This window comes from Hylobates moloch, unplaced genomic scaffold (genome assembly GCF_009828535.3).
Source record: "Hylobates moloch isolate HMO894 unplaced genomic scaffold, HMol_V3 SCAFFOLD_1, whole genome shotgun sequence".
NCBI lineage: Eukaryota > Metazoa > Chordata > Mammalia > Primates > Hylobatidae > Hylobates > Hylobates moloch.
In genome coordinates, this window is record NW_026652276.1 from 228,101,089 (window position 1) to 228,123,453 (window position 22,365).

Here is a 22,365-nt window from a genome sequence, read left to right on the forward strand (position 1 = left end):
CACAACAGTCCCCGGAGTGTGATGTTCCCCTTCCTGTGTCCATGAGTTCTCATTGTTCAATTCCCTCCAATGAGTGAGAACATGCGGTGTTTGGTTTTTTGTCCTTGCGATAGTTTACTGAGAATGATGTTTTCCAGTTTCATCCATGTCCCTACAAAGGACATGAACTCATCATTTTTTATGGCTGCATAGTATTCCATGGTGTATATGTGCCACATTTTCTTAATCCAGCATCACTGGCCATCAGAGAAATGCAAATCAAAACCACAATGAGATACCATCTCACACCAGTTAGAATGGCCATCATGAAAAAGTCAGGAAACAACAGGTGCTGGAGAGGATGTGGGGAAATAGGAACACTTTTACACTGTTGGTGGGACTGTCAACTAGTTCAACCATTGTGGAAGTCAGTGTGGCAATTCCTCAGGGATCTAGAACTAGAAATACCATTTGACCCAGCCATCCCATTACTGGGTATATACCCAAAGAACTATAAATCATGCTGCTATAAAGACACATGCACACGTATGTTTATTGTGGCACTATTCACAATAGCAAAGACTTGGAACCAACCCAAATGTCCAACAATGATAGACTGGATTAACAAAAATCTTACTTCTATCTTCAATTTCCCAGTACTTTCTGGGACTCCACAACTTGTGTTAAATCACAGAAGTGGCCATGAATTCACTTTCGGATTTTACCTGGTAAAAGATCTTAGTTCTTTCTATGGTCCTGGTTTCATCTTTTATTGGTATGTCATTTACTTATTCCCAAGATTCTATGAAGTTACCAGGAGTTCCCATCTTGCCTTTACTAAGATACAAGATTCAAGTGACTATTCCTACATTTTCCACGTGTAATTTTCTTTTTTCGTCTCAGTGCAATCTCTTTCATCTCTGTGAGTGTTCCATGGCCATTGTGTTTAAAGTTTAGAGTCATCCAGAACAGCAAGTATAAATGTGAAGCCAAAAGTATGCAACTTCAATTATATAAGTATTTATTTTAATGTGCCCTAAATAACGTGGGTTTTCTTTTTTTTTTTTTTCCCCAAATCAATACATCATCATCAGTCTTTCTATTCCCCTCTATGGCACATGAATGTATTCTAGTCTTTTTCTTTTTAAGTACTTAGCATGAAAAGGAATCTTGTAATTCAGCTGGAATGAAGTGTTCATTTTAGTGATAAAAATTTGGAGGACAGAGAGAGAAAGTGACTTGTTTACATAATATTATAGTCCATGCTGCCCGAATTCTAACCCAGTTCTATGTTACTGTATCACACAGCTCTCCTGTCTTATGTAGCATGTAATGAATATCACATATGTGTACATACACATATGCAAGCACACATACCTGACTTATGCACATGATGCCAACCCATGAAACCATATTAATAACAAATCAATATTTTAAAAATTTATGCTAGGATAAAAACATTACATTTTAAAATATTTCATTTTATTTGTAACCATTAATCAGATGCCTATCACATTTAGCTTATCATCCACAAAAGACTTGGTAACATACATTTATATCCTAATATGTGTTACTTCACTCATATAAATACTGTTTTAACGTACTCACCTATGGCATTTTTCCACACAAGTTTTGCCACTAGGAGTAAGAAAAACTACCGAAAGGACAGTTGACACTCAAAAAAGATTATTGTTGAATTGAAGATTGCTGAAGAGACATAGTTAATAAATACTTTGAGATGTACGTTTCAAGGTTCAGTCCTCATTAATAGTTTAATTGGAGGAAATGACATCGGGCTGAAATATACAGAAGCTGCTAGGAGTCATGTAGAAGAATAAGTAGTAGAGAGGATGGCAGGAAAAACCTACCTGTAAAAGGTAAGGACTGAGTTTTTGCCTGTATCTGCAGCCTAGGTGCATCCTTTGAATAAAATAGGTGCGTTTGGTGGCACGTACAAAAACAGTTTTATAAAAAAGGATTAATGCAGAATTATCTGAAATAAGAAACTATTCTTATTATGCAATTTATAAAGCAATTTAATAATAATTGTTTCTATTCAAATCATAAAGGATTGTACCTGGACATAATATTTTAAGATGTCTTTTCCTTGTCAGGATTCTGATCATGATGATTTCCTGAACTTGGGAATTTCTGAGCCCCTGAGTGACTGGATAACTTCTCTAACTTAAAAACAATTATCTCGGCTGGGCGCGGTGGCTCACGCTTGTAATCCCAGCACTTTGGGAGGCCAAGGCGGGCGGATCACGAGGTCAGGAGATCGAGACCACCGTGAAACCCCGTCTCTACTAAAAATACAAAAACAAAATTAGCCGGGCGTGGTGGCAGGCGCCTGTAGTCCCAGCTACTCGGAGAGGCTGAGGCAGGAGAATGGTGTAAACCCGGGAGGCGGAGCTTGCAGTGAGCCGAGATTGCGCCACTGCACTCCAGCCTGGGCAACAGAGCGAGACTCCGTCTCAAAAAAAAAAAAATTATCTCACTGGTGTTATCCAGTAAACACAGGTATAAAAAGGCTCTGTTTTAATGAAAGCCACTAAAATTCAAGTTCTTTATGATTATTATGGAACCAAGATTTTGAAATATTTCAAAGAATAGAATTAATCATACTATTTTAAAGGAAGCCATTAAATTACATTTCTGACAATTTTTCATTTTAAGCTTTTGTTATAAACATTTAGAAAAAATGAGAAAGTTGATTCAAGAATTAACCTCGTCTAAATTGTCATTATTTTCATTTATGATATTCCTATTATTCCTTTTTAAAAATACTTTTTGCATTGCATCTATAATACTAATATTACAGAATTGAAAAAGTCATTGACCAGTAGCATTACATAATTTCTTCTTTAATGCATAAAAGGACAGGAACTATGTGCCTTTGGGACATGGAGAAGAGGCAAGGTGCTCTGTAATTATTCTAGTGTTCATTTCTCTAACAGGATAACACCAGCCTTGAAGACGGGACCAATAGAGTTTTAATGGCATATTACAATTAGGATATGGAAAACAAGAGAATGCCTATATTTGGGATGACTTCTTGTCAGATTCCCAGTTGATACCAAACTAATCTCAGCTACACTCTGTCTTCCCCATTTATTTTTATTTATTCTTCCACAGCTATGTAACTCTGATTTGTAAAATATAGAGAAATGTTTTCTAGAAATATAAATATGTACATAAAGCTATTTACATATCATTAGACCATATAATTGGGCAAACTCCATAAAGTCTGGAATCATCAGATTTATTTTTATATTGTCTACAATGTTTCAAATAGATATATCCTCAGAAAAAGAGGAATTGATTTGAATGTCCTTGCCATTTACATAGTGTCAATTTTCTATAAACCAAGGATGATTTTGTGCCTTTATAGAAAACTATAATATATTACATTTATCTGAAACATATATGGGACAGAAATAAAAGTCTAAAAATCACTTAGTCAATTTAGATTTAAGAAATTGTAGTATTAATAATGAAAACTTACATTCCTAAAATGATACAATAACAATCTTAACACTACAAATCTCTGCTTAGAACAGAACATAACAGTGACTGTAAACAAATACTAATATTTAATTTAAAAAACTAACTTTCCTATTTATTTTTAAAAGCTAATTAAGGAACAGGAAATATAACCTATAAATATTAAAATAGAAAAAACGGAACGTAAGAAAACTAATCCGAAAAGCATAAATGAAATGATAATATATGCATTACCCAATAAAGTCAAATGGTGCAATTAAAGAATGATGAATTATATAAACCAGGGTTCTGAACCTGAGAGAAGACCTAAACCACTGAAAATGCATACAAATTTGGGGTATATAAGAATGAGTTTTTCTTGGATCAGGATTCATAGTTTTCATTACATTCTCAATATACACCACCATTCAAAGTTCTTCTCCTTTATAGCTAAACTACTCGAGGGTCATATCTTCCCTTTCCATTTATCACCTACCGTATTCTCCCCTTTCCACTGCAATCAACATTCTCTTTCACATTATCAAATCTAATGTTCACTTCTTCTCCTTGTTTTACTTGATGTCTCAGATGCACTTATAAGAGTTGACTAGTCCCTGCTTCTTCAAATAATTTCCTTCTTCACATCATGTTCTCCTACTCTTTTACTGGCCACTCTCTCAATAATCTTTCTTATGTTAAAGAAAAAAATTATTCAGTGACACTTGTTAAGGCATGGTGAGAAATATTTTATTCAGTGCCATCTCAATAGGTATGGGGATGACAGCAATGGGATTTTGCAGTGGCAGAGACTGGGCTCAACTTCAAATATGGCACGGACAAGTGGGAATTTATATAGCCAAAGAACGGAGTGGGGTCAGTGGATGCAACATTACTAAGAAGAAACATCAGGTGCAAAGAGGATTCTGGTTAAACTGTCCTAACAGGATTCTCGCTGAAAACAAGCTGGGATGATCAGCCATCCCCCGGGAGATGGCGAAGGATGAGGAACCTGATCAGATTTCGGGGTAATTAGATATGGAAAATCAGAGCAGGGGGAGTAGGAATGGGGGTGTGTCTTGCTAAACTGACTTAGCAGAGTTTTTTGCTAAACTGAATTGTATAAGGAATTGCACAGATGGGCCTAGGAGAAACTTCAGGAGCTTAACTAAAGTATAGTCAAGCAAAGAATCTCTGCTACCTGGCCTCTCATCCATTTTCTCAACTTCTAAAATTTAGAGCACTCCAAGGCTCAGCCTAAACTCTCTTCTCTTTTCTATGTCAAGTCTCTCCCCAGGTAACTTCATCTTGCCCCATGACTTACACTCATGACATATATCTCCAGACTACATTTTTTTCTCGAGCTCCAGACCCAAATATATAACTGCCTACCCGATATCTCTGCTTAGCTATCTAACAGATTCGCCCAACCTCGACTCCCTCCCCCAGTTTCTCATTGCAGTTAAATGGCATCAATTTCCACTGAGTTGCTTAAGTTACAGATCTATTTCTCAAACTTTTGACAGCCAGTCAGTGACCCACCAGCTGTGTCTCCAAAACGTGAAAAATCTGGCCACGTTTCTCCAGTGCTAACCTCTGTCCAAACTTCCATCATCTCTTGCCCTAATGACGGTAAGAGCTTCCTAATAGATGTCCTTACCTTCACTCTTGCCTTCTACTTATCAGGCCTTTGCCTATGTGTTTTCTCTTATTTCCTCAGTCCTTCCCCCTTACCTTTTGCACCCTGGTCCCTTTGGTCTGGCACTCCAATACACCAAACATATTTTTTCTCAGGGCCTTTGCATCAAATCATCATGTGGCTGACCTCTTGTTGTCCTTCAGGCTTCAGATTTACTGTCACCTCCTCAGAGCATTACCCTTTTGTCAATCATTCTTATCTCTCTATCACAATCTCTGCTTTGGTTATTTGATAGCAGTTATCACTGTCTGAAATTGTACCTGTAAACCCATTTTCTGTCTTTGCACACAAGACATGTGCAAGGGCAGGGGCCTTGTGTGTCTTCTTTACTCTCATACCCCTGGCACCTCAAACTATGCCAGTCGCATTGTAAGAGATGAATTAATGAGTGAATAAATGAGTGAAAGAATGAGCTTGACTCTTTGAAGGAGAACTATAAAAGGGCTTAAGCTGGTGAGAGCAAATTTACATGATCTTCTCTTTAGAGAATAGCTGAAAATAGAATAGCTGAAAAGTTAAGATGAGAAGCAAAGACTGTCAAATCACCCCAGTCATAAGAAATCAGAGAAAGCAGATGATGATCGTCATGTGCTTCTTCCTGTAATACTTTATTTTTTAACCTTTCTTCAGTTATCAAAGTAACAAGAGTAGTTTGCAGTTACTCATGGCCAAAGCCAGATGAAATACAACAAATATTAAGTGTGATATCTCATCATGATATGAATATTTTCTCTGGTATACTTTTTTGAGTTTTCCAAGTTTTCTCCAATAAGTGTCGCTTTATGGATGAAGAATTGTATTCTTTGAAAGTCTGTATTTAAAACCTGAAACCCATCTCAAATGCCACTCTATAACGTCTTTGTCTTGTGACTTCACACACTACACACAAAATGTGATGTGTTCCTTTTCTAAAACCTCCAAAGTGTCTTCCCTTTATACATACATGTGCTTTGTCTTTATACATGCATGACAAAATGATAATGATAAAATAAAAGCTGCTACTGTCTCTCAGTAGTTTCAGGTGTCTCTCATTTACATTATGACTCATGAATCATGATTTCCTCTGTAAGGAAACCAAGTTATAAAGAAATATAAAAACTTTTCAAATTAAAATAGCTAAATATTTCTAGACCAGAAACCAGTTATGACTTACTGTATCTCTAGTGCTAAAATAGTACTTAGGAAATAGTAGGTATTCAATACATATTTACAAATAGAGGTTTGATATTGTCATTTGAAACCCTGGTGTGAATGACATCCTGGTATGACACCCAGACTCTTAACGGCTTTACCACACCCCATCTTAGATCTTATCTACATGTATTCATTAATCAATAGTCAGATGAATTAGAACCCTCCTTGAAGCTAACAGTAGCTTCCTATTCATGACAACTAGTATTGTGTTTTATATTCAACAGAGAATCAAATACTAAAAAAAAAAAAAAAACGAGACAATGGGGAGAGTGAGAAATAAAGAGGAAAGAAAAATAAAGGAAAGGAGGGAAGGAAGGAAGAAAGGAAAGGACGAAAGAAGGAAGAAAGGAAAGAACGAAAGAAGGAAGAAAGGAAAGAAGGAAGGAAGGCATCTGCTAAGTGATAAGATTAATGATAATGACTCCTTGTATAAACATATTCCTACTAAAGTTACCTGCTCTGTAAGATTATGTCAAGACAAGAGATTAATCATTAGCAGAATAATAAAGTTTCAAATAAGAGTTTTTGAAGTATAGTGATGTTTGTCTTTTGGCTGGAAATCAGTAATGATTGAACAGCTACTAAAAATTTTTTCATGAACATTTAGTCTTAGGGTAGTTATTTAATTTTTAATATGCTAAAATATTGATTGCTGTAAGTTCAACATTTTAAGAGTCTAATTGTTTTCTGTTGTTTAAGAGCAAATAATTTTATATATATTGGGTTTCCCATTGTTTGATAATGCAGAAAACACAGCATAAAGTAGACATCGAATGATACTTAGTTGAATTTTAAACTGAATAGCACCACTATTATTCCATTTGAAAACATTAACATATTATTGAGCTAAAAATTACATACAGTAGATTCTTATTGTTCTCATTAGTCAATATATAGTTATGTTCTATATAGTCACTTTGAAAACTGAATTAGCAACTATTGAACCATTTTTCCTATGGGAAATATAGGGTTAGGTTCCTGCCAGCCTCTGATCACAATATTTGCACCAACTAATCAATACATAACCTTGTTTTGTGTGTGTTTCTGTTTAAAGTTACTGTATTTAATATTTATCATTGATTAAAACTGAACTCATGTTCAACAGCATTATAACTTATGCCTGAATCAAATTTAACAAACGCATATTTTCTATATAAGGCACATAACAGCTTTAACTTAGGAACACTAAAGAGCACTTCAGCACTATGTTAGGGGACCGCTTTTAACAGCAAAGTCAACAAAAACACCAAAGTATTAAAAACATGACACTGGCAGGGCACAGTGGCTCACTCCTGTAATCCAGCACTTTGGGAGGCCAAGGTGGGTGGATTGCCTGAGCTCAGGAGTTCAAGACCAGCCTGGGCAACACGCTGAAACCATGTCTCTACTAAAATTACAAAAAATTAGCCAAGCGTGGTGGCTTGTGCCTGTAATCCCAGCTACTCGGGAGGTTGAGGCAGGAGAATTGCTTGAACCCGGAAGGTGGAGGTTGCAGTGAGCTGAGATTGCGCCACTGCACTCCAGCCTCAGTGATAGAATGAGACTCCATCTCCAAAAAAAAAAAAAAGAAAAAAAAAACAAACAAACAAACATGGCACTGGATATACAGTGAAAAGAATACCTGTTTGCCGGTTGAGACCTTAAGCAAGAAGGCAAAGTGTTACCTCGGTTGGAAACTTGTGACTTAGGACCACTCTGTACACACACACGAGTCTTTAAATGACCATGGGTATTGATTTTGGGTTTACAACTAAATTTTAGCAAGTAGGCAAATTCACAAATGTTGAATCTGCAAGTAATAAGGACCAACTGTTCATGAAATGCACAGATCTTAAAAGTACAATTCAATGGATTTGGATAAGTATACACACTTAGACAACAAACACCGAATCAGCATATAGAACATTTTCTCTGCCTCAGAAAGTTCCTCATGCCAACCTACAGTCCATTCCCACTTGCGCCCACCTTCCCCTAGACAGCTGCTGTTCTGATTTCTATCAGCTTGATTTTTTTATTCTTTTTTTAAATTTTATTTTACTTTAAGTTCTGGGATACATGTGCTGAATGTACAGGTTTGCTGCATAGCTATACATGTGCTATGGTGGTTTGCTGCACCTATCAACCCATCATCTAGGTTTTAAGCCCCACATGCATTAGGTATTTGTTCTAATGCTCTCCCCCCTCTTTCCCCTCACTCCACAACAGGCCCTGGTGTGTGATGTTCTCCTCCCTGTATCTATTTTAGAAACTAGTTCTATGAACATATTCATAAAATGTTATTTTTATGTCCAGGTTTTTCTTACAAAACACAATATTTAAAAAATTCATGCTGTTGCTTGTATCACTAGTTCATTCTTTTTTCTTTTTTATTATTTAGCAATATTTCCTTGTTTGAATATACACTGTATGTACATGTGTTTATTTCCAATTTGCAACTGTTATGAATAAGGCTGTCAAGCATTCCTGTATGAGTATTTTTGCAACATATATTTTGATATTGGTAGATATATACTTAGGAGGGGGATTGTTGGGTCATAGGATTAATGTATGTTGAAGTTTATTAATTGTCTGGAGTTTTCCAAAAAGACTGTACAATTTTGTACTCCAACCAGCAATGCATGAGGGTTCATATTGCTCTAGATCCTAGTTAGTCCTTTTAATTTTTGGCCACCAAAATGGGTATGAAATTATATATCATGGTTTTGGTTTCCCTGATGACTAATAATATAAAGCACTTTTTAATGTGCTTTTGAGTAATTAATAGATCTTTATTTGGGATGTGAGTTTTGCCCATTTTTTCCAGTGATTATTGATTTATAGGAGCTCTTATATATTTTAGTGTATTCTATTTTAAGATACATGCACTGAAAATATTTTTTCCTAGTCTCTTTCTTGCCAAGGATTTTATTAACCATGTCTATTGATGAGAAAAAGTTTTTAAATTTGATGGATCTCAAATTATCAAGTGATTTTGATGTCCTCTACGAAACCTCTGTTAGCCCCAAGGTCCTGAAAATATTCTGTTTTCTTAGGTCTCAAATCCCTTCAGAACTATTTTTTTGTTTGATTGTATAAAGCAGAAGTCAAAAATACATCTTCTCTATATTTGTCCAGTTGTTCTGGCATCATTTTTTGAAAAAGACACTTTTCATTCGCCATTAAATTGCCTTGGTGCCTTTGTTAAAAAACAATTGACTACCTACATGTGAGTCTATGATCTTTCTCTGATGATATACATTTATAATCTTGAAATCAAATGGTAAGTTCTCTAACTTGGTTTTTCTTTTTTGCTTATTTTGAATATTTAAGGGTTTTTTCTTTGCATTTTCTTAAACATTTTTGAATCATCTCATGCACTTCCACAAAAACTATATTGTTGGGTTTCGGCTAGAATCGCATGGTATGTATCTCCATTTATTTAGTGCCTTAATTTCTCTCATTAATGATTTGGAGGAATCAGGATGGAACTTTGAAAGCTCCCCCAAATGACTCTCATGTGCAGACAAGAAAAGGACCACTACCTAGATCCTTTTTTTCTTAGAAGAATTTAGATGCCTGTAAGAAAAGAATTCATCCCATCCCTAAGATTCTACGTATTAAATACGTGAAGTGGTCATTTATGTTTGTTCGTTTGTTTGTTTGAGACAGAGTTTTGCTCTTATTGACCAGGCTGGAGTGCAATGGTGCAATCTTGGTTCACTGCAACCTCTGCCTCCTGGGTTCAGGTGATTCTCCTGCCTCAGCGTCTGGAGTAGCTGGGATTACAGGCATGCACCATCATGCTGGCTAATTTTGTATTTTTAGTAGAGACAGGGTTTCACCATGTTGGTCAGGCTGGTCTCAAACTCCAGACCTTGAGTGATCTGCCCGCTCCTGCCTTCCAAAGTGCTAGGATTACAGGCGTAAGCCACCGCACCCAGCTATGAAGTGATCATTTCTAATAACACATCCAAAAAATGTCATGACATACGCTCTCCCCAATGCATTCGTTTTACTTAAAGTTTCTATTCAAGTGATTTTTCCAAAATAAGGACACATTCCAAAGTGACTCTTTATAACTTTACAATAAAGCATTTGGCAGTTTCTTTATCATAAAAAACAAAAGTACCTTGTACCTGCCCAAGCACCTTTTTACGTGTTTTATCTGACAACAATTGATCATATTTATAATGTGATTTAGACTGGCATGTGAAAATGAGAAAGGTCAAAATGGATCCATTTTCTTATGATATGGAATTTTTACAGATAATATAAGAAATAGTGCATGGCATATTTATATGAAAATTTATATACCTTTTTAAAGTTTTATTGCATAAAAGGATAATTGATTATTAATAAGATGTATTAGTAACACATCATAGAACCCTGTAACTGCCTAAAGATGAATTCATATTCTAGGAAATTTTGCTCTTAAGATTGAATATTGATCACAAGACTGAAAACTCCAGTCACTGTAATTTTATTTGAAGCATTTTCTAACAGATGTTACATCTTGGTTTGCTACTATATTTTAAATACGTTCTTTTTCTTTTTTCAACATTCATTAAACCAGTCTTTCCTTCTTTTCTCTATTAAGAGCAACATCTGTTTCTTCTTGTTCAATCAAAGCAACCGCCTCAAGAGTCTTACTTTAAAAATAATATTAGAAGGCACAGATAGAAAATTTTTCATTAACATTTTACATTTGCATACAAAACAAGTGTTTCTAACAATTATAAGTTAGGGAGGTGTTAGAGAAAATATTATAAAACAATTTAGTTATCTTATGAAAATATAAAATGAGAAGGTGCTGGAATATGGTTTCAAAGGTGTTGGTTTTAGTTTAAATCCTCTTTATAGGAATATCAGTTTCCTTTTACAATGTACAGTTGAAACATTTTTATCATAATGAATTATTGAATAACTGGGTATATCTATTATGAAGCAACATCACGTTTTTACATTTAATTTTTAAAGTATGAAATTAAATCTGTTTCAATAGTATGTATTTTTAAAAAATAGTTTGGAAAATATGTACTCCAGTTCATATTAGTCTCCTCAGGTTATTAACCATGAGAAGCCCTCGTTTCACATTACATTTAATTTTTAGAAACATTTCACTGGTGTTCAGGACCACATGTATTAAATAATTGAAGAAAAAATATATTTTGGAAAGGATGAAGTTTATGGGTAACTATTGAGAAAGCGGACGGATTGCCTGAGATCAGGAGTTTGAGACCAGCCTGGCCAACATGACGAAACCCTGTCTCTACTAAAAATACAAAAATTAGCTGGGCGTGGTGGTGGGAGGCTGAGACAGGAGACTCTCTTGAATCTGAGAGGCAGAGGTTGCAGTGAACTAAGATCACATGACAGCACTCCAGCCTGGGCGACAAATCAAGACTTCGTTTAAAAAAAATAAATAAATAAATAAATAAATAAAAAGCTTGATTTTACTGCACAGCTCAGAGTTGATGTTGAAAACTGTTGACTCTGGTATTAACGAGATGTATTCAGATACCTTTACACATGAACAAATTTCTCACCACTGATATTGCATTACTATATTTATATGGGAGAGGAAGGTATTTGTACATAAAAAAAAGCAATTTATTTTTTAAATTTATTTATTTTTAAGATGGAGTCTCACTCTGTTGCCCAGGCTGGAGTGCGGTGGTGTGATCTTGGCTCACTGCAGTCTCCACACCCCGGGTTCAAGCAATTCTCCTGCCTCGGCCTCCTGAGTAACAACCTAAGTTGATATTTAGAGAACTAAGGTCACTTACTGAATATAAACAAATAACTAATATTTACTGAGTGCTAATTATATGCTAGGCATATTCTACATGGTATTATATACAATTAATCTTACAACAACCCTATGGAATAGATTCTTTCACTATTACCGTTTTATAGAAAAGGGAATTGATGCATAAAAAGGTTTACTTGCTGAAGGCCCAGCTATCAGATGAGCAGAAATGAGATTTATGTCCAGACAGTGTGACATCAGAGTCCAGGTTCTTGTCGATTGTGCTATTCTGCCTCTTGAGAATGGAAGTGTGAATCTGACACCCCCAGGTTCCAATTCGGTCTCAGCCTCTTATGGTGCAAGCTCCACGTGTGCCTGAATATATTATGACCCCAAATATAAGGCAATTCTCCATTTTCCCTGGATTATTTTATATTTTTACTAACTTGCACATAAACTGTCATGGCCTAAGTGAAGATGTCAATAATATTTATGTGTTTTTCAGATTACATACATAAATCATTTAGAAAGTTCATTTTTTCATTCTCACCTTTTAGAAATAATTTTGTTCTAATGTCTGCACAGCCAACTTTAACATCAGTGTCTTTGCCCTAACTTTGTGAATCATCCAACGCATTTCTGTGGAACAAATCATCTTCATCGTTGTCTTAGCTGTTTAAGATATAGGACACGTTTCCCATGTCACTGTATGTGTTTTCCCAAGCCTCAAATTCCCATTAACCTAGGGCTAAGATGCATTTTTTAGTTGTCCTATAGGTGAAATTTATGATCTCCGCATTGTAAAGACTTACTGCATTGCTTTCTTGTTTAGAAAGCTTATCACTACATTAATATTTGTAATTATGAGATGGTAAACCTCAACAACAATTTTTCTTTTTTTGAGACGCAGTTTCGCTCTTGTTGCCCAGTCTAGAGTGCAGTGGCATGATCTCAGCTTGCTGCAACCTCTGCACCCCGGGTTCAAGCAATTCTCCTGCCTCAGCCTCCCAAGTAACTGGGATTACAAGTGCCCACCACCACACCTGGCTACTTTTTTGTATTTTTAGTAGAGACATGGTTTCATCATGTTGGCCAGGCTGGTCTCAAACTCCTGAACTCAGGTAATCCACCCGCTTCGGCCTCCCATAGTGCTGGGATTGCAGATGTGAGCCACAGCACCCTGATGAAAGACAAATTATTAAATGTGTCTCAGCTTACTTTTCTATGAAATAAAATGAATTAAAGTTTCTATGTTTTTGTCTTAATAATATAGATATACTGTCTCCTATCTGCCAGCCACCATTCTAATGCTATGCAAATACTAATAGTAACTAGTATACAAATACTTAATCCACCTACTCAAAGCTTCATTTTATTTCTAGACCTGATGCTAGATGAGATATGGATATCCCCAGAAACTGAGCACTTCTCCAGATGTGGTAGCAAATGGAAGTGTGTGTGCACATGCATGTGTGTGTACCCACAAGCGTGAGTGCGCGTGTGTGTGCGCGTGGTGTGTGTGTGTGGGTGTGTGTGTGTGTGTTTGCATAGTATAAGAAAACCGATCACGGATGCACAGGGTCTATATAATGTGTTTTGTTGTGGTTCTTGTTTTGTTGTTTATTTGTTCAAGCTCTAGAACCAACTATGTCTGAGTTCAAATTCTAAGCTTTACCTGTTACCATCTATAGGATGCTTACAGATGGGTAGACTCAGTCCTTCCCTATATACTGGAGATAATTGTTTAAAAAATTATGTGAGGTATTATGAATCAAATGCAAGTAAAGTATCACCATGGTTAGCACATAGAGCTTAGGACTTTATACTATATATGCCGACATACAAAATGATCATGAAATTCTATTCTTCTCTGGAGAGAGCCTTCAGGATACTATTTCTTAGATGTAGACAAAGAAAATATGAAAGAAGCAGCACAGTTTTCTATAAGAAATTGAGTCTTCCTTGCCACATTTAAGAGTAAACTTTATTACATTTGGGGACCCATTTTTATCATAGATTACTGAGGTATTACCTCTTGATAATTAACATTAAAATTTCAAAATAATAATTGGAAATGAAATGAATAGGAATCAGAGCTTCAGCGTTGAGACAACAGTGGCTGCTATCAGCAAGGATCCTTTAATCTGGGTTCTAATTTCTCTAGTAATTAAGTTCCTGGAAGAAAATAAAATAACCTTTTAATCTGATTAGAATAATAGACCTTTTGCCATGAAAAATTAAAAGGAGGATGTTCCATTTCTAAATTAATTTTGTGATGGAGAAATTTTCATGGAATTTTCTGAAAGGCTTTCTTGTTCTTCCATTTCGAATAACCGAAGATATTTTTAGAAGGGTCTTTCTCTGGACGTGTGATTATTTGGTATTGGATTTGGGGACTGAACAAATATCACGTTGATATCTTTGAGATCATTGTCCTAAAACTGTATGTCATAGCAGGGTTTGTCAAATTATAAAGACAAAAATCAAAAAAACCATGTGGTCCTATAGTTAATCAACAATAGATCCTACTTTGTACTTTAAAGGGAAATGCTATGGCGAACATAGAGTCTTCAATGCATCACTTCCATGGGAATACCCAAAGGGACCCTCTTGAGATGGAACTATTTCAGTAAACACTGCTGCTTGACTGACAGCTAACTTCAAAAATAAGCCTTTACATGCATAGAGTAATTTTATAGTACAAGAGATTTTATTTGGGTTGTTCTTCAGAATATTTGAAAGATAAGAAATAACAGTTATTGTTTTCCCAATTTTTGTATGGACAGGAAAAATAAAACTCTGGGATTAAATGACTTAAGATACTCTTGTCAGAAACAGAACTTGGACTTAAATCAGGCCTTTTTCTTTTTCCAGTGAGGAACTATCTTACAAAGGAACCTATAAGTACCAAAAAGTAGACCCTGATGTATGAATATGGGTGCATATTGTTTATTTGACATTTGTCCAATAAATGCAATCGGAGAGAGGGGAGGTGAGATAAGTTGGGGTGGAAAGCCACAAAAGATTCTTTAATAAGGAGATTGTTACTATGGGCAACTGAGTTCGAGCCCACTGGAGTCTCTCTGAGAGACTGTAGTAACTACCGTCCCTTGCACACCTAGTGTCTGGCCTGTTCCTCTTTCTACATCGTTGGAAGCCACTGAAATGTGTGGAAGTTTTCTGCAGGTGACAGCCAGAGTGGGATGAAGACATATACTTCATTTAATCACTTGATAACAGAGCAAGGTCAGTTACAAATGGGCTTAGGATGATGGAGATTTCCAGGAAGATCTATTGACATTAAATTAAACTTAACAAAAAAAATTTATCCACTGAACTTAATCCTTACCCTTAGAATTAGTCATATTGCACATTACCGTTTAGAGCTGAGAAGCCATAGTCAGCAACTCCAATGCTATTTTTATTGCTTTTTTATGTTTCACCATTTACTTGGCCATCTATGAAACCCGGAGTGCCAGATTCCTGGTCATGATCACCCCCTCAGATTCATTCAGTTATTCACTCACACCTACTATGTACCTACCAGACACGGTTTTAACTGTAGGGTTTTCTCAGTACAGAAGAAAACAGATGAAAGAGAGCTTATAATCAAGTGACAGAAGACAGAAAATTAGTTAAGTATGCTGGTAAATGAACATATAATAAATTTAGTAATGAGAAGCTATAAGGAAAAATAAAGCTCAGAAAAGAAGGAATGTTGGAAGAGAGGGGAAAATGATATATTATATAGAATATCTAGGAAAGACCACCTCTCTCTTAAGATGACATTTGCACAGAGACCTGATGTGAGGGAGCAAAACCATGCAGATAATTCACACGAGGCATTCCAGATGGTTCACATGACACCTCCTAGTTCACCAAAAGGACTTTAGTCAGTACGGTTCGTGAGTTCAAAAAGAACAGAAAGCAGTTATAGGGAATAGTGTGATCTCAATTTTACATTTATAAAGATAATACCACTTTGTGGGGAGATGAGATTGTTAGTGCAAAGAGTGAAATCAGAGGAACAACTGGGGGTAATGAAATACTCTGTATTCATCTGTTTAGTTTGCTTCCAAATCTTAGCTATTGTAAACAGTGCTGTAACATAGGAGTGCAGATATCTCTTCAGTGTACTTATTTCCTTCCTTTTGGGTATATACCCAGTAGTTGGATTGCTGAATCATATGGTAGACCAGAGATGATAATGGGCTCACGTAGCTGTTTGCCTTATTACATTATTTATATTATGCATACTATTTATACATATATTCACTTGTATGCTAAATTTTATGATTTGGAAAGTCTTTTGCATTGATTACTTTAGAGCAGGGATTTTATATTGTTCTTGATTGAAACAAAATGCAGTGGCTCACGCCTGTAATGCCAGCACTTTGGGAGGCCGAGGTGGGTGGATCTAAAGGTCAGGAGTTCAGGACCAGCCTGACCAACACAGCGAAACCATGTCCCTACTAAAAATACAAAATTAGCCAGGTGTGGTGATGCACACCTATAATCCCCGCTACTTAGAAGGCTGAGGCGGGAGAATCACTTGAACCCAGGAGGCGGAGGTTGCAGTGAGCTGAGATCCCACCATTGCACTCCAGCCTAGGAAACAAGAGTGAAACTCCCTGTCAAAAAAAAAAAAAAAAAAGCTCAGTAAGTGTTACTAAATTAAAATTTGAAAATCCTAAAAAAAAACAAAAACAAAAACAAAAACCCTGAGGGGTGTTTCTGTGTAATAATACTTACTATGAGTAAGTACTGCAAACACGTGACTATCTTCTAAGCTCCAACAGCCCTTAAGTTCTTTAAAATAGTTTTTCTATTTCTTAGTATAAACTAACTAGTAATGTATGATTTTCCTATAAAGGAGCACATGTAGTGAATAGTCTAGGCTTTATGAACTGTATAGTTTCCAGTGCAGCTGACTCTTGCTGTAGGGCACGTGGTATGTAAATAAATGTACTTGGCTACATTCCGATAACATTTATATGGACACTAACATTTGAATTGTATATAATTTTCACATGTCACTAAACATTATTCTACTTTTGATTTCAACCATTTAGAAAAGTGAAAACTATTCTTAGCTCACAGGTTATAGAAAAACAGGTGGCAGCAAGCCAGATTTCAGCCACAAACTGTGGTTTTTCAGATTCCTGGTATAAATTATCAGGAGCTTGGAGCCCTGATCTGTGTGTCATTGATTTACTCTCATTCTATTTTTGGATACTTTTATTCGTTAGAGTTCTCTTTCTTTTGTGAAACCGAAGCATGTCCTCATGTAACTTCTACCTGTGGATTCTACATTGTGCCATCTGAAGAAGAATAGCACAAAATACCCCCCACGCACAACCTCGTCATAGCACAGACCTTCACAGTCAAAGAAAGCCACTCTAGCCCTCTTGGTTTTCTCTGCCACCCAGTGTTCAACTTTCTCCAGATGCTTATATTTCCTGGCTGCTCTCCTCTTTTTGCTTTTTAATTTTCTGATTATTCTCCGTAAAATGAACACAAACTAAACAAAAGCTTTAAGCTACTGTCCAGCTAATGAACAATTCAATAGAATTTTTGTTTCCAAAGATTGTTGTATCAGGCAACAATGAAGTGCCATTTTTGGGGATATGCATTCTTGATTTATTTTGCTGTTTTTTTTAATACCATGTACTCCATTATAAAGATAACTTATTTGTAAATGATCAGATAATCCTATTATTATTTTCCATGACTATTAGTGGTCAGTTAGTACTTATAACTGCGCATGCACAGTTATTATTTAGTACTTAATTTCTATAAACTATACTCACCAAATGTGTTTATTGAGAGAAAACAAACTATACAGAAAAATAAAGATTTTTAAAAACCAAGACAGACATTAGATAAAAGCCATAAATTCATTTTCTTGTCTGAGAATAAGATCTAGCAAAGCTAACCAGAAAATAAATTACTAAGTTAAAAGAGTTCATAATTCACTAAGTTAAGATCACACATAATCATAAAATGTGTTCAGTGGCCGGATGTGGTGGCTCACGCCTGTAATCCCAGCACTTTGGGAGGCCGAGGTCATCGAAATGACTTTTTTTCAATCCATTTCTTTCCCTAAGTACACAGTGGTATTAATACTGCTTCTCTACTTGATTGGGTTATATTATGCCTTATTCAGTTAGGTGGAGTATAGAACCACTTATGATGATATTAAAGAGACATGAGACATCAGTTTGAATTGTAAGCAGCACTGTATTTTCTGAGAGAAAAATACTTTCATTTGTAAAATCCTGATTTGTTGATTTTGGAAATTGTGTTCAGCTGAGTAATTTTAAGAAAAGAAATGACTTTTATCTTGTACTTACCAGGTTCTGGGTTGAATGATGGACAGTGGCACGAGGTTCGCTTCCTAGCCAAGGAAAATTTTGCTATTCTCACCATCGATGGAGATGAAGCATCAGCGGTTCGAACTAATAGTCCTCTTCAAGTTAAAACTGGCGAGAAGTACTTTTTTGGAGGTAAGAATGCCATTCCTTTTTGGTTACTAATACCTTGCAAAAAATGAGGTTTCAAAATGAAGTTTGATTGTGAAGTATTTATATTTAACTCAACGAATCAGTAGATCTCATGACAAAACAAACAAACTCTGTAATTCCATTGAGCAAAACAAAAAAAGAAAAGGAAAAATTTTGTTTCTTTCTGATGAAGATATTAAGATGATGTCACCATATTCTTCTGGCCTAATTTAAATCACTGAAGTATAACATAGGAGATTCTAAATTCATCCTCATAGTCCTCAAAAGTCAGGTCCTTGGAATATTTGCTGTTCACCTATTGCTATGTAACTAATTATTCAAACCTTAGTGTCTTCAAACAAACATCTATTACCTCGCAGTTTCTCTGGATCAGGAATTCAGTAGTCGTTTAGCTGAGCGGAGCTTTCGTGAGGTTGACGTCAAACTGTTGGCTGCATCATTTGAAGCCTCGTCTGCTTCCAGTAGGTCTCACTTACCTGGCTGACAGTTGGTGCTGGCTGGGATGCCTCAGTTCTCTGTGGCCTCTGATTCTGCAATACCGTTCTTCTTCAGGTAGCTTCTCCTGGGGGTCACTGGGCAGAGAAAGAGAGAGGGAAGACGAAAGAGAGAGAGGAGGGGAGGGGAAAGCCAGTAAGTCAGGAAGTTCTCCAGATAAAAGCCATGAGTATTTTTTTTAAAAAATCCAATTTAGCAGTGATATCCCATCACTACTGTTATTTTCAGCTTGTGAGAAGTGAGTCACTAAATCCCGTCCACAGTCAGAGGAAGGGGATTTCACAACAGCATGATTACAGAGAGCCATTGATTCCTGGGTGCCATTTTAAAGGTGCCTACCACGGTCTACCTTACAGAAGAAGACGTGTTGTCACTAACATCTTGGTTCTAAAGTAATGAAAAGATTAGTAAGAAGACGATTATCTTAATGATAAATTCTATGTGTGAAAAAGTGTTGTAGCAAAGACCTGTCATATTTTCTAATTGAAAAGATGTGTCCTGTCAGAAAATGATTTTTTTCATAACTAATACATTATGAGGACATATTTTATTAAAGTGCTAGGTACATTGTTTAGATCAATCCATCTTTTATTAGATTATTGTCTTTCCTGTCCTAAATCATGCAATGTGAGATGTAAAAAATAAATCACATGCTTAGAAAAGGCTTTTATTTAAGCTTTAAAATCTGTATGTTACGTTTGCCTCTGAAAATGTTTCTGTTTGTATTTACATGTCTACTTTGTTTATTTAAATATATAGTTATATAGCTCACTCTCTCTCTCTCTCTCTCTCTCTCTCTCTCTGTGTTTGTGTATGTGTGTGTTCTAGTTCTTAGAGTAAGGTGACATGAGAGCAGCCACCTTGTTTATCTCATACCCTGCTATATTCCTCAAGGTCCTAGAAAAAATCCTGGAATGTTGTAGATGAACAATAAATATTTATGAAACAATTAGTAAATTCTACAAAATAGGCAAGACATCACTTTATTATGAATTGTCTAGAGAGGAAACAGAGGAGGCCCTAGGTGATTTACTGACTTGCCACTGAGTTTGCAGCTAGCACCTTGATTTAAGTTTTCTGAGTCCTATACCAGGGCATTTCTCCCCATCTAATTAGTGACAACTTAGAGACAAAAATCATGAACTAGGGCTCTGCTTCTTTAATCTTCCATAATATTTGTTGGAAGTTAAGACTACATGGTTTTTAAAAGACTCTCAATAAATATTTGATGAGTGGATGAAAGTCAAACAAGCCGTCTTAAGAGTGAGTGAACTGGACGTATTGATGTGAGAAAAAACAACTCAGTGGCCAAGCTGGTTACCCTCCAAAAAAATATTCAACATGATTGGCTTATGGCCAACAGTTTTCATTGCTATGATCATAAATAGATCACAGTTGTCAGTGAGAAAGCTACTGATAATCTCTACTGATCCCTTGACTGGAATATTTTTGGCCATACATGAGCTCCCTGAATGCCTAAGTTTTTATCGATTTCAATCTAGAGGGGCGAGCACATAGCTGTAACCACACATTCACGGCATAAAGTTTATAGGATATGAGGTCTTCATGGTGTGCTATTTACTTCAGTTTACAGATGCTGGTTTTTGAGTCCAGCAGTCAGGAGAATATTGATTTTCTCTTGGGTCTGTGGTCTGCCTTCAGGATATACTGTCAGCTAATGATCATGATGCTTGTTTTGTTATATCATCATTAGCTGAATCCTGAGTGTGTAAGAATCACGAGAAGAACTCATTGCCATTCCGACTCTCAGGCCCCACCTCTGGAACTTTGAAATTCAAGAGGATGAGAAATTCAAGAATTCAAAACTTCAAGTGGTTCTGATAAACACAATCTGAGAGACAGAATTATAGATTGACCTTAGCCAATTTGCACACACACCTTTTAGATTCTTTTTGTAAAACATCGTCAGTCACTGAAAAGTTTGGGATGCATGAGAATTTGCTACTTTCCTATAGCTTTGCCCCCAGGGGGCAAAAGAAAGGAAGTCACAGGACAAGTTACAATGCTCATAAACATATTTATTAAATGAAAAAGTATTCCCAAGAAAGCACAACACTGTTAATAAACATTCTTCTGCAAGCTCAGTGAGGTCCCAGCTCTCTGACTTGCTGCACCTTGAATAAAATGTTCTCCCGAAGCAGCAACGCTGAATGGTGGGATTCAGCTACACCCAGAGCTAGTGCCAGGTGACGGAAAGCCTCCTCAGCAAATGGCTGGCACACCATCACTAAGTGATCCTAACTCCAGAAGCATTTCTAAGAACTCAGGTTACAGGCCTTGCCAGAATCTTTTACCATCTTCACACAAGGCTGGGTGTGTCTCTAAAAGGTGTTGTGCCAAACCACATACCCTTAGTGCCTTTAAGTTCACTATTGATATCTCCTTTCTAACATTTCTTTAACATTTATGCTATCTAACAGACCACTAATTTCACCAAAGAAAACCCAGTTTGGCATTCAGTTCATTAGAGGACTTGTTGATTCAATGAATTAGGTTGAGATGAGGAATAAATAGCAAAAATCTAAGAGTCACCCCCTCTGGGGTGGGTGTACGGTTCCTGCACTAAAACTCTTAACACCTCTTACTTGTGGATTCCTGATCAGAAGAGGGACTGCCTCTGGATCACAACTTTAAATAAAATACAAATGCACCCAACTCTATACCATCTGTGCTGAAAATATTAAAGTAGCATTCAAATGTTATAATAAACACATCTTAAGAAATACTAGTATAGTGGAAAGGAGAATTGACTTTGTTCTGAAACACGAGCTTTGTAATCCTGCATACCTGATTTTGAATCTGGCTTTATCACTTAATTAGTGGATCCTCTAATACTATATCTTACTTTCTTCATCTATTAAATGGCAATAGAATCTGTTTTCTGGACACTGTGTGGCATAAACTTAAACCTGGGGTCTGACCCTAGGAAGTCCTAAATGCTGACTGACTTTCCAATGCATCTTGAGCCTTTCTTTTAACTCTGTAAGAGACAGAGCCTCACAAGGAACATTGGAGACTTCAGACCATTATTTATTTAATGGCCTGTCATCAACTTCTGCACCACTCAAAGTATTTCTTCCCCCACACTCACTGAAGAAAAGTATTTTTCCTGCTCACTGAAAGCCTCAAGTAAAGGCTTTCCTGCCATCCTACACTCTGTTTTGTTTCCAAATCCTTAAATATGTCCACATTTTGTTTCCTTTGAAGTTAAGTCCCTGTTGTGTAGCTTTCTTTGAAGCCCAGAC

General features: G+C 36.2%; 1 protein-coding gene across 1 annotated transcript in view; it reads left to right on the forward strand.

Moving 5' to 3' along the window:
• The window catches only part of CNTNAP2 (contactin associated protein 2), a 1,422,658-nt gene that overhangs the window by 289,009 nt on the left and 1,111,284 nt on the right, over window positions 1-22,365 (forward strand). The window contains exon 7 of the mRNA XM_058444445.1: window positions 18,437-18,586. Within this exon, the coding sequence (XP_058300428.1) occupies window positions 18,437-18,586 (150 nt within the window). The remainder of the gene's footprint in view (window positions 1-18,436; window positions 18,587-22,365) is intronic.